The 15,121-nt window shown below is 39.0% G+C and overlaps 1 protein-coding gene across 2 annotated transcripts in view; it reads left to right on the top strand.

The window, feature by feature from the left end:
- The window catches only part of Fbxo3 (F-box protein 3), a 28,357-nt gene that overhangs the window by 7,821 nt on the left and 5,415 nt on the right, over positions 1–15,121 (top strand). For both annotated transcript variants that reach the window (XM_057780534.1, XM_057780535.1), the window contains exons 4-10: positions 2,637–2,751; positions 4,828–5,032; positions 6,098–6,143; positions 9,688–9,772; positions 10,495–10,617; positions 12,663–12,778; positions 14,257–14,447. In XM_057780534.1, the coding sequence (XP_057636517.1) occupies positions 2,637–2,751; positions 4,828–5,032; positions 6,098–6,143; positions 9,688–9,772; positions 10,495–10,617; positions 12,663–12,778; positions 14,257–14,447 (881 nt within the window). The remainder of the gene's footprint in view (positions 1–2,636; positions 2,752–4,827; positions 5,033–6,097; positions 6,144–9,687; positions 9,773–10,494; positions 10,618–12,662; positions 12,779–14,256; positions 14,448–15,121) is intronic.

The following is a 15,121-nucleotide window of genomic DNA, read 5'->3' as shown; positions in this document are numbered from 1 at the left end:
TAGTCAGGGATATAAGAAGTTATTTTGATTCCCATTTTTTAATATATTCCAATTATTTATAGTAACTTCTCTATTTTTAAAGAAAGGTGGGGGACTGGAGAGATGGCTCAGAGGTTAAGAACACTGGCTATTCTTCCAGAGGTCCTGAGTTCAATTCCCAGCAACCACATGATGGCTCATAACCATCTGTAATGAGATTCTAGTGCCCTCTTCTGGCATAGAGGAGTATATGCAGGAGGAATGAGTACATGCAGGAGGAACATTGTATACATAATAAATACATCTTTTAAAAAAAAGAAAAAATATTCTTTAATAAAAAAAGAAAGGTGAAGAGATTTTGCAGGTATAGTTAAGGTCCCAAATGAATTGCATTTAGATGTTAATTAAAATGAAAATGATCTTGAATGGGCCTATGTTAAAACGCATCTGGGCCTTTCAGAAGGCAGATTCATAATATGTTTTTCCTGTTTACTTTGAGTAAGCAGACTTGTATGTTGAGGAGAAAGCTACCTAATAGGAAATGTCAGGGGACTCAGAGGTTCTTTGAAAAAACTGCAGGTTGCTGAATTCTGCAAATAAGTGAGCTTAGAGAATCCGAAGCAAAAGATGGGTAAGATGAGCTAGCGTCTCAGTTAACACCAGGATTTCAACATTGTGATTTAAATAGAAGTTGGGTTTACTTGAATTTTTGATCTGTAGAAACAGATAAGGAGTTCTTGGCTTGGTGTCCTAGGGGGATAAGCTCAGTGTACTCCTCCACTCAGCTAAGCCGACGAGGAGGGGCAGGGTGTGTGCCCTGCGTGACTGTCCTCGCCTCACCTTTATTTGCAAAATAAGCAAACAAGTGAGCATTGTTTTAAGCTGCTAATACCCATTGCAGCATTGGAGAATTAATTCACTGCTTGTAAACTTTTTTTGCCATTTTAACTCTGACATTAGAATATATTTAGGGCTGTAGGTGGTACTTCCCTGCTTAGCCTGCTACCCCCTTGTAGTATACTCCAGGGTTTAAGAGGGGAAAAATGTGTGCATACATATATGTATGTGTGTTCGTGCATAAGCGCATGCTGTCTTACTTAGGTGTATATAATTGATTCCTACATAGTGAATGTAACCTGTTACTACTATGAAAGTTCTCCATTAGTTTTAGTACAGCTGTTTGGTTTAAGCCTGTCTCGTGTGTTCTGAGTACAGCCGTCCTAGCTTTCTTTTCCCTGTGTCTGCATCAAGATGAGTCTCTTGAGTAGAATTTTTTTTATTACTTCAGTGCTGAAATTGAAACTGAGGCATAACACATCCCCCTTCCCGCAGACGAGGTTTCTTTGTGTAGCCCCAACTGTCCTGAACTCTCTGGAGATCAGGCTGACCTTGAACTCAGAGAGATCCACCTGCCTCTGCCTCCAGAGTGCTGGGATCAAAGGTGTGCACCACCACCGCCTGGCAAGGCCTGACACCTTCTAAGCTTGTGCTCTCTACCTCTGCACTGCATTCTTGAGCCCCTGTTCTTTACCTGGTCTGTCCTTCCACCAGATTATTTGGCTTAGAGATATTTTATTTATATGTTATTTAAATAATGTTCACTCTTTTTTGCATTCTTATGTTTAATTTCTTTGCTTTTTTCCTTTTTAGTGATCACAATATAGATTAAAATATGCATTTTTGATTTATTGAAAGCTAATAGAATTTAATATTTACCACTTCCTGGGCATTGAAAGAGTTTTAGTTCTGATCATTTCCCTCCACCTTTTATGGGAGGGTATTTGGGCTCCAGTTCAGGTCCCTATACATGTTAGTCCATACTGAGCCCCTTAGTGTTGATTTGTGATTTTAATTTTTAGACTATTATGTCTCAGCACTGCCTGCTCTTTAGTCAGTTCCTGTTTTTATTGAAGCTTAGTTCTTTTGAGTGACTGCACAGCACTATTTGGATCTTGGGGTAATAATTTTTCTTCTAGAGATTTCCTTCTGCTTTTTCTGCAGACCATCAGGGGGTTGATCACATTAACCTGGTCTAGGGTTGATAAAGTTGGAAAAACTGCACTTTTTGTCCATGAGGACTGGTTTGTTTCCAGTTCACTTTTTCTTAGGAGTTGGCTTTCTGTACCTAGCAAACCATGTTTATTTATTTGAACAGGGCCTTCTCTACTTCGTGGGCTCTGATGCCCACCTTTCTCTTTTAATCTATCTGTCCTATAGTATTGCCTAAAGCTGGACTCATCTCTTTGGCCACTTGTTTTAGAATTGATGATTGCTTAAAATCAAGGTGATTTTAGATGCCTAATTGACCCTTGTGTTTTTATTTGATTTTTTTTTCTGTTTTTCCTTTTTTGGAATTCACCTTGAACTCTTACTCCAGGAGATACAAACATGTGCACCACCTCTGGCTACTTTGTGGGGGTATTTTGTTCGTGGTTCCCCTTTCCATTTTACTTTGTGCTGGTGTTTTACCTGTTAAGAGGAAACTGAATACTTTATTCAGTGTTTAAAATTAATTATCAATTCATTGCCCTATATTTTGTCGGTATATGTTGAACAGAATTCACTTGCTATAGGATTGTTTCCTGAGTTGGCAACTGATCTACTAGATTGAAGTCTCATTGTGCACACACAGTTCTGATTCTGGTGTGCTTTTGCAGAAGGTGCACGTGAGGAAGACCTGGATGCTGTGGAAGCTCAGATTGGCTGCAAGCTCCCTGATGATTATCGCTGTTCGTACCGGATTCACAATGGGCAGAAGTTAGTGGTTCCAGGGTAAGATGTTTGATGTTTGAGTAATTCTCAGACATTGACATTACACATCTTGTTCACAGTTTTCTTTAGTTATATATAAGAAAATATATGTTTATATATTATGAATGTATATATTGTTGAGAGGGGGAGTTCCCTCTTCTTTATAGCAATTCATAAGATAACATAGGTTAAATTAAATTTTACCAGAATGAATGTGTCTCGTAGAAGCATTATACCTGACAACACATATTTATGATTAAAGTGAGATCTGGTTGGGGATGGGAGCTGTGGGACACAGGAGAGAAATATATGTGCGTGTATTTGTGAGTATAGTTAACTAACCTGCTAAGGACACTTGATGGGTTTATTACCCTGTTACAAGTTAGGCAAAATGTTTTAGGAACTTGATGCAAGTTCTCTCTACTCTAGTTGAGTATCCCCTGGCATTCTCCAAGGGCATCCTCCTGATAACACAGAGTACTACTCAGAAATGAAATAGCAGGGATGGGGCATAAACAGGTCAGTTTAGGGGGCTGGAGAGATGGCTTAGGGGTTAAGGGTGAATATTGCTCTTGCACAGGTCCCCAGTTCATAGCACCCACGTTGGGCAATTCACAGTGGCCAGTAACTCCAACTCCAGGGATTCCCAATGACTCTGGCACCTACACTCATTCATTCTCTCTCTCTCTCTCTCTCTCTCTCTTGGTTTTTCAAGACAGGGTTTCTCAGAAGCTATAGAGCCAGTCCTGGAATTCTCTATAGACCAGGCTGGCCTCGAACTCACAGAGATCCACCTGCCTCTGCCTCCTGAGTGCTGGGATTAAAGGTGTGCGCCACCACTGCCCAGCCTGAGAGTATTTTCTAGTATGCGCTGTCCAGAAATTCCCTATCTAGCCCGAGTTTCATTCTTTCAGTTGTCTTTCTGCCTTAGTCTTAGTGTGGGGTTACAGCATGAACCACCACACTAAGTTCCGTAAAGGCAGTAAAGTTATAATTCTTCTAAAATGACTGACGTTTAAGTACTTTAGACATTTAATTTTTAAATCTAAATAAGAATATTCTGATTTAAAGAATGAATTTGAGCCAGGCAATGGTGGTGCATGCCTTTAATCCCAGCACTCAGGAAGCAGAGGCAGGCAGATCTCTGAGTCTGAGACCAGCCTGGTCTACAGTGTTGTTTTTTTACTCTTGAGGGCCCGCCACCCAGCTCCCAAATAAATACAGAGGCTTATTCTTTCTTATAAATGTCTGGTCTTAGCTTGACTAATTTCTAGCCAGCTTTTCTTAATGTAAATTTTGCCTCTGGGTTTTTATCTTTCTCTACATCTGTATACCTTTCTTTACTTCTTTCCCCATAGCTTGTGTATCTGGGTGACTGGCCCTGGTAACTTCCTCACTCCTTAGTCCTTTCTTCCCAGATTTCTCCTCCTATTTATTTTTTCTCCTGCCAACCCTGCCTGTCCTTTCTCCTGTCTCTCTATTGGCCATTCAGCTCTTTAGACCAATCAGGTGTTTTAGACAAAGTAACACAGCATCACAGAGTTAAGCAAATGCGACAAAAGAATGCAACACATCTTTGAATCATTAAACATTCCACAGCATAAACAAATGTAATACATCTTTTTTTTTTTTTTTTTTTTTTTTGAATTTTCGAGACAGGGTTTCTCTGTAGCTTTTGGGTTCCTGTCCTGGAACTAGCTCTTCTAGACCAGGCTGGCCTCGAACTCACAGAGATCCGCCTGCCTCTGCCTCCCGAGAAATGTAACACATCTTAAAATAATATTCTACAATATACAGTGTGAGTTCTAGGATAGCCAGGACTACACACAGAGAAACCTGTCTCAAAAAAAAAAAAAAGAAAAAATAGTGAATTTGAATTTGTGAAGCTGAACGTGTTGAATGGGGGACGCGAATAATCCAAGCTCACTCTGAACAGAGTGTGGTAAGTACCAGACTGGCCAAGGATGCATAGGAAGAACCAAACCAAAACAAAACTTTTCAGCGTGAAATTATTCACCGAGAAGATGAACCCCAAACCCCACGGCCCCGTGTGTTTCTGTTGCTCTGCTGTTGACAGCTTTGTGTCTGTGTTCTCAGGTTGCTCGGAAGTATGGCGCTGTCAAATCACTACCGCTCTGAAGATTTACTAGATGTTGATACTGCTGCTGGAGGATTTCAGCAGAGACAAGGACTGAAATACTGCCTCCCTTTAACCTTTTGCATACATACGGGCTTGAGTCAGTACATAGCCGTGGAAGCTGCAGAGGGCCGAAATAAAAATGAAGTGTTCTACCAATGTCCAGTAAGTGGGAAGTGTGCTTGACTATGGCTTTAACGTGTTCTGACAATAAATGTATGTATTAGCTACATTCAGGGACATAAAATAAGCTGGAGCACTATACATTTTATTATATTTGATATATATATATTATTATTATTATTATATCATCACATAGTGATAGGGATAACCAAAAGGAAGATTTGCCATTGGACAAATAGTGCAGACTGTGACGTGTTTAGATGGAAAGTTGTGATTCACGTTAAGGAACTTATTATCAGACTCCTTGATTATAAAATGTAAAATTATCTTTTGATCATCCTAGAATTGTTCAGATCTCTTGACTCTGAATTGAAAGCCCTTTCTTCTAGGATAACAGGCAATCTATTTTATCACTTCTACCTGCTAATTATATTCTTGAAGGATAGTTTCCTGTCTTAATAGTAATAGCACTCGATGTTTTCATTTGAGAGGTGCCTCCAAACATTTTATAGAGTAAGTCCAAGCTAGAAATTATAATCGTAGGAACTGACAGGTGTTGCTAAAATTCCTTCTCAAGGAGAGACATAAGTACTCTCTACCCCTCCTCCTAAGGTCCCAATGGCAGAGGCATGAGCCCACCAAAGTTCACTCTGGGGAACCAGTGACTTTATTTCATAGTGAGGGACTACTTATAGGCATTGTGGGTACCCCTTCATGAACTGGCTGCACCTCAAAAGCTTTACCCAGCAGGTATGGGGACTTCCCCATAGCTGTACGGATGAGCCCTAGTCTTCTATACCAGGTATTAGGGAACAGCTGGAGACTCGGGTAAGAACCTTGTGCCCTCTTGGGCTCTTCTGTGGAGATGGGGCATAAACGACCAAAGCAGCTGGGATGATCTTTCACATGTGTGGTGAGAGGATAGCTGACCTCTCAAATGGTGATTGCTTGGCCTGGAAGACAGTTAACTCACAACAACTAGGATTATCTGAGTATTGATTAGAACAATGAATTCCTTTTTATCTATTTTGCTTTGTTCCCAGAGGTCTAGGTAAGGAACAAGAATAAATGTATTTGTATCAGTTTTCGTTTTACCCCCCCATGTAGGACCAAGTGGCTCGGAATCCTGCTGCTATTGACATGTTTATCATAGGTAAGAGAAACAGAAAAGTCTCTTTTTCCCTTCTTCCTATTGGTTAAAAAAGAAAATGAATTGGTAAAACTGAGTTACTTGAGCAGCTAGCAACTTTATACTTCCTGGATTATAAAGTTCTATGTGTTTTCTCGTTGGGGCAGCCCTTGTGTTTTCTTTGCATTTTGTTTACCAAAAAAAAAAAAAAAAAAAAAAAATCCAGAGCTGGAGGGATGGCCTGGAGGTTGAGGTTGAGAGCACTGGCTGTTCTTCGAGAGGTCCTGAGTTCCCAGCTACCACATGGTAGCTCACAACCATCTGTGGTGAGATCTGGTGCCCTCTTCTGGCGTGCAAGCAAACATGCAAGCAGAACACTGTGTATATAATAAATAAATAAAATCTAAAAAAAAAAAGAGAGAGGCTTCCTGAATCAGCATTACCTGCAAAACCTTGCAGCTCTTAAAATTTTTTTTTTAAAAAAAGGCATATCCTATACAGTCTTAAGTTGTTAATTTTCTTTAGATAAGTGATATAGGTTCAGTATTACCTTACTGTTGCTGGGATAGGATACCCTGACAGAGAGCAACTTGGGGAGGAAAGGGTTTGTTTCAGCTTACAGGTCTGTCACTGATGGAAGCTAGGGCTAGGGTAGGAACTCATGGCAGGAACTGAAGCAGAGGCCATGGAGGAATGCTGCTTGCCATCTGGCTCACTCATAGCCCTATGTTTAGCCAGTTTTCTTATGTAGCCTGGGAAATGGAGCAGTGCACATGAGCCAGGCCCTCTTACGCCAATAATCCAGAGACTCCCTCACAGGCCAATCTGATCTGGGCAATCCCTCAATGGCGACCCTAGGCCAGTGGTTCTCAACCTTCCTAATAGTGCGACCATTAATACAGTTCCTTATGTTGTAGTGATCCCCCAGCCATAGAATTATTATTGCTACTTCATAACTGTAATTTTGCTACTGTCATGAATCATAATGTAAATATCTGATATGCAGGACATCGGATATGCGACCTCTGTGAAACAGTCCTTTGAACTCAAAGGGGCCACAACCCACAGGTTGAGAACTGCTGCTCTAGGCTGTCAGGTTGATAGTTTCAGCTAACTAGGATTAATTCCTGTATAACATATCCGTGGGCTTTCCACAGAGCGTATTAGTATATAATTGGAGGTAAAATTATTTAAAGTGATTATATTTTTTTCTTATTTGATGCTAATTAACAATTCACCGTAGAGACCTGAGAAGCATTCTTCTTCAAGATGAATGTAAATTACAGCTTCACAAACTCTTTGACACTTGTTTGCCTTGGCTGGGAAGATATTTCTTAATAATTTTGGGGATCTCTTTATGTGTAGGTGCAGCTCCCCTTTTGCTGTTCATGCCGTCTGTCCTGCTGAGACTCTGCTCACTAGCAGACGCTTCCTACGTACTGACTCTTCCTTTTCAGGGGTTCTGACATGGACATCTTTCTGTGTATTCGTAGTACAGGAGATGCTAAGGGCTAGCTCAGTGGTAGACTGTGTGCCTGGTCTGTGCAAGGCCCAGTTTCACTCCCCAGCTCTAAGAAAATAAACGTTGGCATTTAATTTCTCTTCTAATTGAAATCTAAAACAAAAAGCAGGTGTCTTTTTTTTCCATCCTGTGACATGGTCCGGGTTTGTGATATGTTTCACATTATCTGAAGTGGTCTCACCCTTATCCAAGTTATGCAAATTTTTAAATTTAGGCCTTAGCTTTCTTTTTTTTTTTTTTGGTTTTTCGAGACAGGGTTTCTCTGTGGTTTTGGAGCCTGTCCTGGAACTAGCTCTTGTAGACCAGGCTGGTCTCGAACTCACAGAGATCTGCCTGCCTCTGCCTCCCAAGTGCTGGGATTAAAGGCGTGCGCCACCACCGCCCGGCTTAGGCCTTAGCTTTCAACTTATTCTGAAACAAATGGCCTCCTGTTTCTAAGCTAAGCATCATCAGGATGCTTGTGTTCATTATCCTCATTGACATCTTGGTATGGCATATTTTCAGAGATGACCATCACAGCCCTAGACCAGCAGTGATTAATCAGTGATTAATCAGTTGTGAGTTAAAGGCCTCCTGGCCAATAAGGAGAATTACTGTTAGGTTCTGAGTTTCTTTTATTCTCATATTTGTCTGCTTTAAAACAGAATACACAACCATTGCAACAAATATGAAGTCTGGTAATTAAAAAACATAATTAGTGATATAAATTGAGCATCTGCTAATCAATAAAGAACTGGGTTAATTGAAACCAGATTACAAGCCGGGCGGTGGTGGCGCACGCCTTTAATCCCAGCACTCGGGAAGCAGAGGCAGGCGGATCTCTGTGAGATCGAGACCAGCCTGGTCTACAAGAGCTAGTTCCAGGACAGGCTCCAAAACCACAGAGAAACCCTGTCTCGAAAAACCAAAAAAAAAAAAAAAAAAAAAAAAAAGAAACCAAATTACAAAAAAATTTAGGGAACAACATACTATAGATTGCTAGGCATTTAGCTGTTCTAACCTTCCCCCCTCCAAAAATGATAAAGTTTGGTCATGTTGTATGTTTGATCATTAAGTATATTTATACTTAATTCGTATAAATACTTGCTATGAATTATTTTAGTATAACATGGACCAATAATATGGTTGTGTTAATGTAACGTAAATGTTTTCCGCTTTGAGTTAGTCTCTGAGAATATAGAGGACCACTGTGCAACTGCATCTGTAGTAGTGAGCATCTTGACCACTTTGGTATTGACCTGATGCTGAGAATTCTACAAAGTCATGTCTCTGACTGAGCCTAGCTTGTGCCAGTATTTTGAGTGTATATCAGAATGTGTATAAGATGAACCCTGATCATTGAGAGGAGGTGCCTGATAACCTTTTCTTAATGCTTTTTTCCTAGATGTAATTTCCTTTGTTCTGTGTGCTTTAAAAATTAGTAGACAAATAGTTTTTATCACTGTACCAAAAACAATTATTTTGAGTGTGTGTGTGTGTGTGTGTGTGTGTATAAATAGGTGGAAATAGCTGTAGAATTTCCTAACAGTTATGCAGAGGCTAGGGATAGTGATGGTAGGGACACAAAGGACATACTGTAGATAGAATTGAGAACAGAAGGGCTGGAGAGATAGATCATTTGTTTAAGAGTACTTGATGTGCAAGTATAAGAATCTGAGTTCAAGTCCCAGTACCCATGTAAAAGCTGAGTGTGCCCGTGCCTGTAATCCTAGCATTTTATGGGGCAGAGACAGGAGGATTGCTGGAACTTGCTGGCTGGATACCAGTTTAGCTCTAGGTTCAAATGAAAGGCTCTGTCTCAAAGGAATAAGGTGGAGCAGGGATGTGATGTGTATGTACAGGCACATACAGATGCACTTACTTGACGTGCACCACACTCACAGTAAATAAGAATTGGGAAGACAAATTGGACTAATAGAGTACTAGTAGAAAAATATCTATAAACATTTCTAGTTCTGATATTATACCTTAAATATAGTGAAATTGTAGTTGGTTGTTTCCTCTAGAGTTCTCCCATTTGCTCACTCTCTCCTTCTTGGTTTATAGGTGCTACTTTTACTGACTGGTTTACATCCTATGTCAACAACGTTGTATCAGGTGGTTTTCCCATCATCAGAGACCAGATTTTCAGGTATTTTAATTGGGCTTTTGGGATTGAAATGACTATAAATCAGAAAAGGGTAACTACTGCAGATCTATCAGGAGTTGAGGTTTCTCTGAAAGGAAAGATCAAGAGGAAAAACTAAATGTGATTTAGTAACATGACAGTAGCTACATGATTTCTTTGCAAAATAAGAAAGTTAGCCAATTAATAGGTTTATTATGAATAGCAAGTAAACAACTTACTCTTGGCAAACATTTATTTTCTCTAACTGGAACATTCAGATGTTAGCAGTTAGTGTTAGAGGTGGTCTAACCTCTAGTAGCCTTGGCAGAAGCAGTAGTTTAAGTGTATGCCATGGGCTTCTCCATTAGAGGCAGGAATTACTAATTATGTATAAGAGGCTAAAGATCCTTACATTCTTAGGTATTTTCGTCTCCCATTTAATAAGTATGGTCAGGTTAAGAAGACTCCCAAAACTTTTATAGCATTGAAAACCAAGAGAAGCCCTTGTTAGTTTCTAAGCTGGTCACTGATCCATGGTTTGAGTCACTGACCACATATCTTTGATTACCTTCTGTACTGAACCAAAGTTACCAAGGTTTTACAGTATTATGAAATTCAAGTTCTACAGGATTGTATCATTATGGCTTAAATTTGTAAAGTATAAGGAAAGTATTGTACATTATCTTTAAACTGCTTAAGAATTGAAGCTAGTTGATTTAAACATGTTTAATTTCCTTCCTTGCTAGATATATTCATGACCCAGAATGTGTAGCAACAACTGGAGATATTACAGTTTCAGTGTCCACATCATTCCTGCCAGAACTCAGCTCTGTACACCCACCACACTATTTCTTCACATACCGAATCAGGTGAGAATTTTAAATGGGACTTTTGTAGTTGTCAGTTTGTTTCTATGACAAAACATCCCAGAGTCGACCTATTTATTTTGGTTTATATTTGCTCAGGATTTCAGTTCATGGCCACTTGGTTCTGTCATTTCTGGGTCAGAGTGTGATGAGGCAGAGTATCACAGAAGTGTTGAACAGTGCCACAGGGCAAAGCTGTTCACTTCAGAATAGCCAGGAAACAGAAAACAAACAAACAAACAAATCTTCAACACGTGAGCCCTTGGAACCATTTTATATCTGAACCATAAGACTCGCCTTTCAGTTAAAGTGTAGATATCTTTTGGCAGTTTTGTATTTGCCCATTTGGATATGGTCTATAAAATGAGTTTTTGTTTTTTTTCTTTGTGGGGGTGGTGGTGGTGGTGTTCTGTTTTATGGTCCTATGGATTAAACCAAGAGCCCTATACATGATTGGCAAGTACTCTGTTACTGAGCTGCAATTCCCAGCCATAAAGTACATTTAAGAAGTTTTATTTATTCTTAAAATTGTATTTATTTTTTAGTGTATGTGTGTTTATTTGCATATGTGTGGGTTCATGTGTATGCAGAAGCCTACAGTTGATATCAGGAGTTTCCTCTGTCATGATCGACCTTAGTTTTTGAAGCAGGTCTTGCTGTTAGCCTAGAGCTTGTCAATATAACTAGACTAGTTATCTATCTTGTTTGGGGATCCTGTCTGCCTCTTGTGCATTGGGATTATAGGCGGGCAACCACACCTACCCAGTATTTAAGTAGGTTCTAGGACTCCAAAAACCAGTTCTTATGTTTGTGCCCATTGAGCCATCTCCCTAGTTCTAAAGTACACTTAAATTTTTAACTTATTGTGTTTGCATGTGTGGATAGTTTCCAGAGGTCAGCTATGGGAGGTGGTTTTTTGCTATCCTGTGATCCTGGGGATGCTACTTAGGTTGTTAGGTTTGGCAGGAAATACTTTTATCCACAGAACCATTTTGCTGTCCTGCTAAAGCACATTTTGAAAAATAGTTTTCTGCTGAAGTTTGCAGAAAATTTAGTCAATTTTCAACAATATAGTGTTCACAAAGGAGTTTGATAAGTTACGGTATTTTGTATGTGTCCTGAATATAAATTACTGTTACAGTTGCTGTGGAAACTGAACTACTAAGTTGTAATTGTCAAAACTCTATTTTAGATTTATAATGTAATCTAGAAGTTTTCACATTGCCAAACAGAAAACCATGCGTATAAAGTTTCATGTGGCCTGTCTATATTCAATTTTAAAGTGCAATAAATATTTATGGAGTATTTCATGTGTGTCATACATAATATTGAATGCTTGATTTGATTAAATACCAAAAAACAAATGCTTTAAATTCCCTTAGAAATATTTTGTGCTTAAGCAGAAAGATAACCCATTGCTACAAGTGTAGGGTTAGATGTTTGTTTTTATTTAGATCCTGCTTAGAATTAAGACTTGTTTAAAATAGAAACACCTTCCTGCACTGCATTTGGTACTGCAGGGTGTTCAACATGAAAATTAGAGGCACAGATTCCTAGAGAAAGAGGAAATGATAGTATCTAGAAATAGAAGTTGAAGTAGAATCCCAGTAACTGGAGCCATTGTACTTTGAGCTTTTTAGAAGCTAATGAAAAAAAAAAAAGAATTGTGTTGCATAGATTTGTATGAGTGAATGTCTGAGTTCTTCAGAAGTTTTTCATGACACTGTGTCTAGAAAGTGTCTGCCCAATGGATATTTATTTGAGAAGCCAAAGATGATTGCTACCACAGTGTTTGCATGTATTTTTGCGGCCCCTTCTGTTGTTGGTTGTTACTGAAAAATACCTAAATAAATTAAGTGAAAGCATTTCCATGGGAAGAATTAGCCTAGTTAAAGCAATGTCTTTGAGAACTTATGGCTAACTAACATGGACTTTGGGTTAGATTTGTTAATTTCCCTTGAAAGTCTTCTATAGTAAACTCAAATGCTATAGTATTCTTTAAAAAGAAAGGTAAAACAAATGCATCTATGCTCTGCTCTTTTCTCCAGGATTGAAATGTCAAGGGAGGCACTTCCGGAAAAGGCCTGTCAGCTGGACAGTCGCTATTGGAGGATAACAAATGCTAAAGGGGATGTGGAAGAAGTTCAAGGACCTGGAGTAGTTGGTAAGTCACCCAAGTTTGCATTTCTCTGTCATTTGCTTCAAAGAAAGTTTAGACTGTGTACCCATAAATATAGTCTTTGGGGGTTATTAGGCTATCATTTTAGTCCCTGAAATTTCAACTTTACTAAAACCATAGCAAGTTCAATTATACAGGGATCGGTTTTGCTTTCTGTGGATCACCTAGGATTCTTTGTTATTTTTGTGGTCTTTTTTTTTTTTAATGTTATTATTATGTTCTGTGCATTAGGCGGGTACAGTACAGTAAAAGAAATTTCATATCGGTATTCTTTATATAATTTGGAGGTGAATGATGAAGTTAATAGAACAGATTTAATTTTCCTTTGATGCTGCTCTTCCAGAAGATCCAAGTTCAGTTCCTAGCATGCACATTAGGTGGTTCACAACCACCTGTAATTCCAGCTCCAGGGATCCAATGCCTTCTGTATAAGTGTATATATACACTTATATACACATATGTACACACACATACATAAACACATAATTAAAATACACAGTTTTATTATTTTTATTTATGCATTTATTTTTGGAGGCAGGGTTTTACTGTAGCTCTGGGTGTCCTAGAACTCTATTGAGCAGACTGGACTTGAACTCAAAGATCTACCTGCATCTACCTTCTGAGTGCTGGGATTAAAGGTGTGTGCCACCACAGCTGGCTGAAATATAAAATAAAATCTTAAAAAGAGAGAATTTAGTATTAAGGGATTGTATTACAGCTTTAATTCTTATTTGCCATTTGTTGGTGTGAAGACCCTCCTTAGTAACTGACATTTATCCAGACTGAACAGAACATTTAGGGATGCACCTTGGAACCTGTGTGTGTGTTTGTGTTTTTGAGACAGTGTTTCTCTGTAGCTTTGGAGCCTGTCCTGGAACTAGCTCTTGTAGACCAGGCTGGCCTCGAACTCATAGAGATCCGCCTGCCTCTGCCTCCCGAGTGCTGGGATTAAAGGCGTGCGCCACCACTGCCCAACTTCAACTGTGACACTTTTCTATTATTTGTGTTTTAAAGATTATGTCAACTTTGAAAAAAAATGTGTGCCTTTGAAGTTTTGTTTTACTTGATATTCCCCACCTGCTACCTTGTAGAGAATTTGGGAAATAAAAAATGTTAAGGGCAGGTGACATGGCTCTGCAGACAAAGGTGATTTGCTCCAAACCTGATGACCTGAGTTCCATCTCTGGGACCCACAATTGGAAAGAAACAATTCACATAAGTTGTCCTTTGCCCTTCACATGCAAAAAGTCCTCAGCCAAAAAAATCTGATTAAAATGTAAATCAAGAGGAATTAAGCCCTCAAGATCTAATCACTGCAGCACTTTGTTGTATATCCTTTTAGAGTTTCTTTTCCTAATGTGCAGTTTACTTTCAGACTACTTATGCAGCATCTCGAGAACATATTTACTTTAAGGAAGAAGTGCTTTTTATACTTGGGCTTATTGTTGTTGTTTTCTCTGCAGGCGAATTTCCAATTATTAGCCCAGGTCGGATATATGAATACACAAGCTGCACCACATTTTCTACAACATCCGGCTATATGGAAGGGTATTATACCTTCCATTTTCTCTACTTTAAGGACAAGGTCTTTAATGTTGCCATCCCCCGATTCCACATGTCATGTCCAACATTCAGGGTGTCTATAGCCCGACTGGTAAGTTAAATTTTTTTTCTAGTGCTGGAGTACATGACTTTGTATTCTAAGGACTGTCTTTGTTTAGGTAGATGAGTAGTTCATAAATGATGTCCCATCCCCGTCCCATCCCTGTCCCCGTCCCCTCCAAAAAAGAAGTGGACATTTTGAGGAAGTATCTTAGGGTTGTATTAATATATGAAGGGAGATACCGATAACCAATAAGTTTATTTTAGCTCCTCCTTACTTTTCAGCCAAGAAACTATTATTACTTGTTTCGCAGGTTAAGCTTTTCCACTGTTGACAACAATAGCTGTGTTGGCCTGTGTGTATCAGATGATGTGGAAAGACCAAACGAGACCAATTAATACTGACTTTTGTGGTTAAGAATTAGAAAACAATTTCCTACAGTATTTTTGCTAAGATTCCCAATTTAATAAAATAAACCAATGTTCTATAGAGATCTTCACAGAGAATTTATTGGGTAGAAATATACTTTTAGCAGTCCCCTGTGATTATTTTTGAAGTCAACCAGGCATATTTTATAAATCTTTTCTTAAGGTTACTTTGTGATAGGTACAACAGTAACCCTAACTTGTGGGCTGTAAAATAATACACAAAGTGTGTGAAGTCCTGTGTGACAGCTTGGGAATAGGGTATTCAGAGTCTTCCTGAGTTGTAGACACTGGGTGCTT

This window comes from Chionomys nivalis, chromosome 9, assembly GCF_950005125.1.
Source record: "Chionomys nivalis chromosome 9, mChiNiv1.1, whole genome shotgun sequence".
Classification (NCBI taxonomy): Eukaryota; Metazoa; Chordata; class Mammalia; order Rodentia; family Cricetidae; genus Chionomys; species Chionomys nivalis.
Note: the sequence above shows the minus strand (reverse complement) of the source record. Positions and strands in the feature narration are given on the sequence as shown.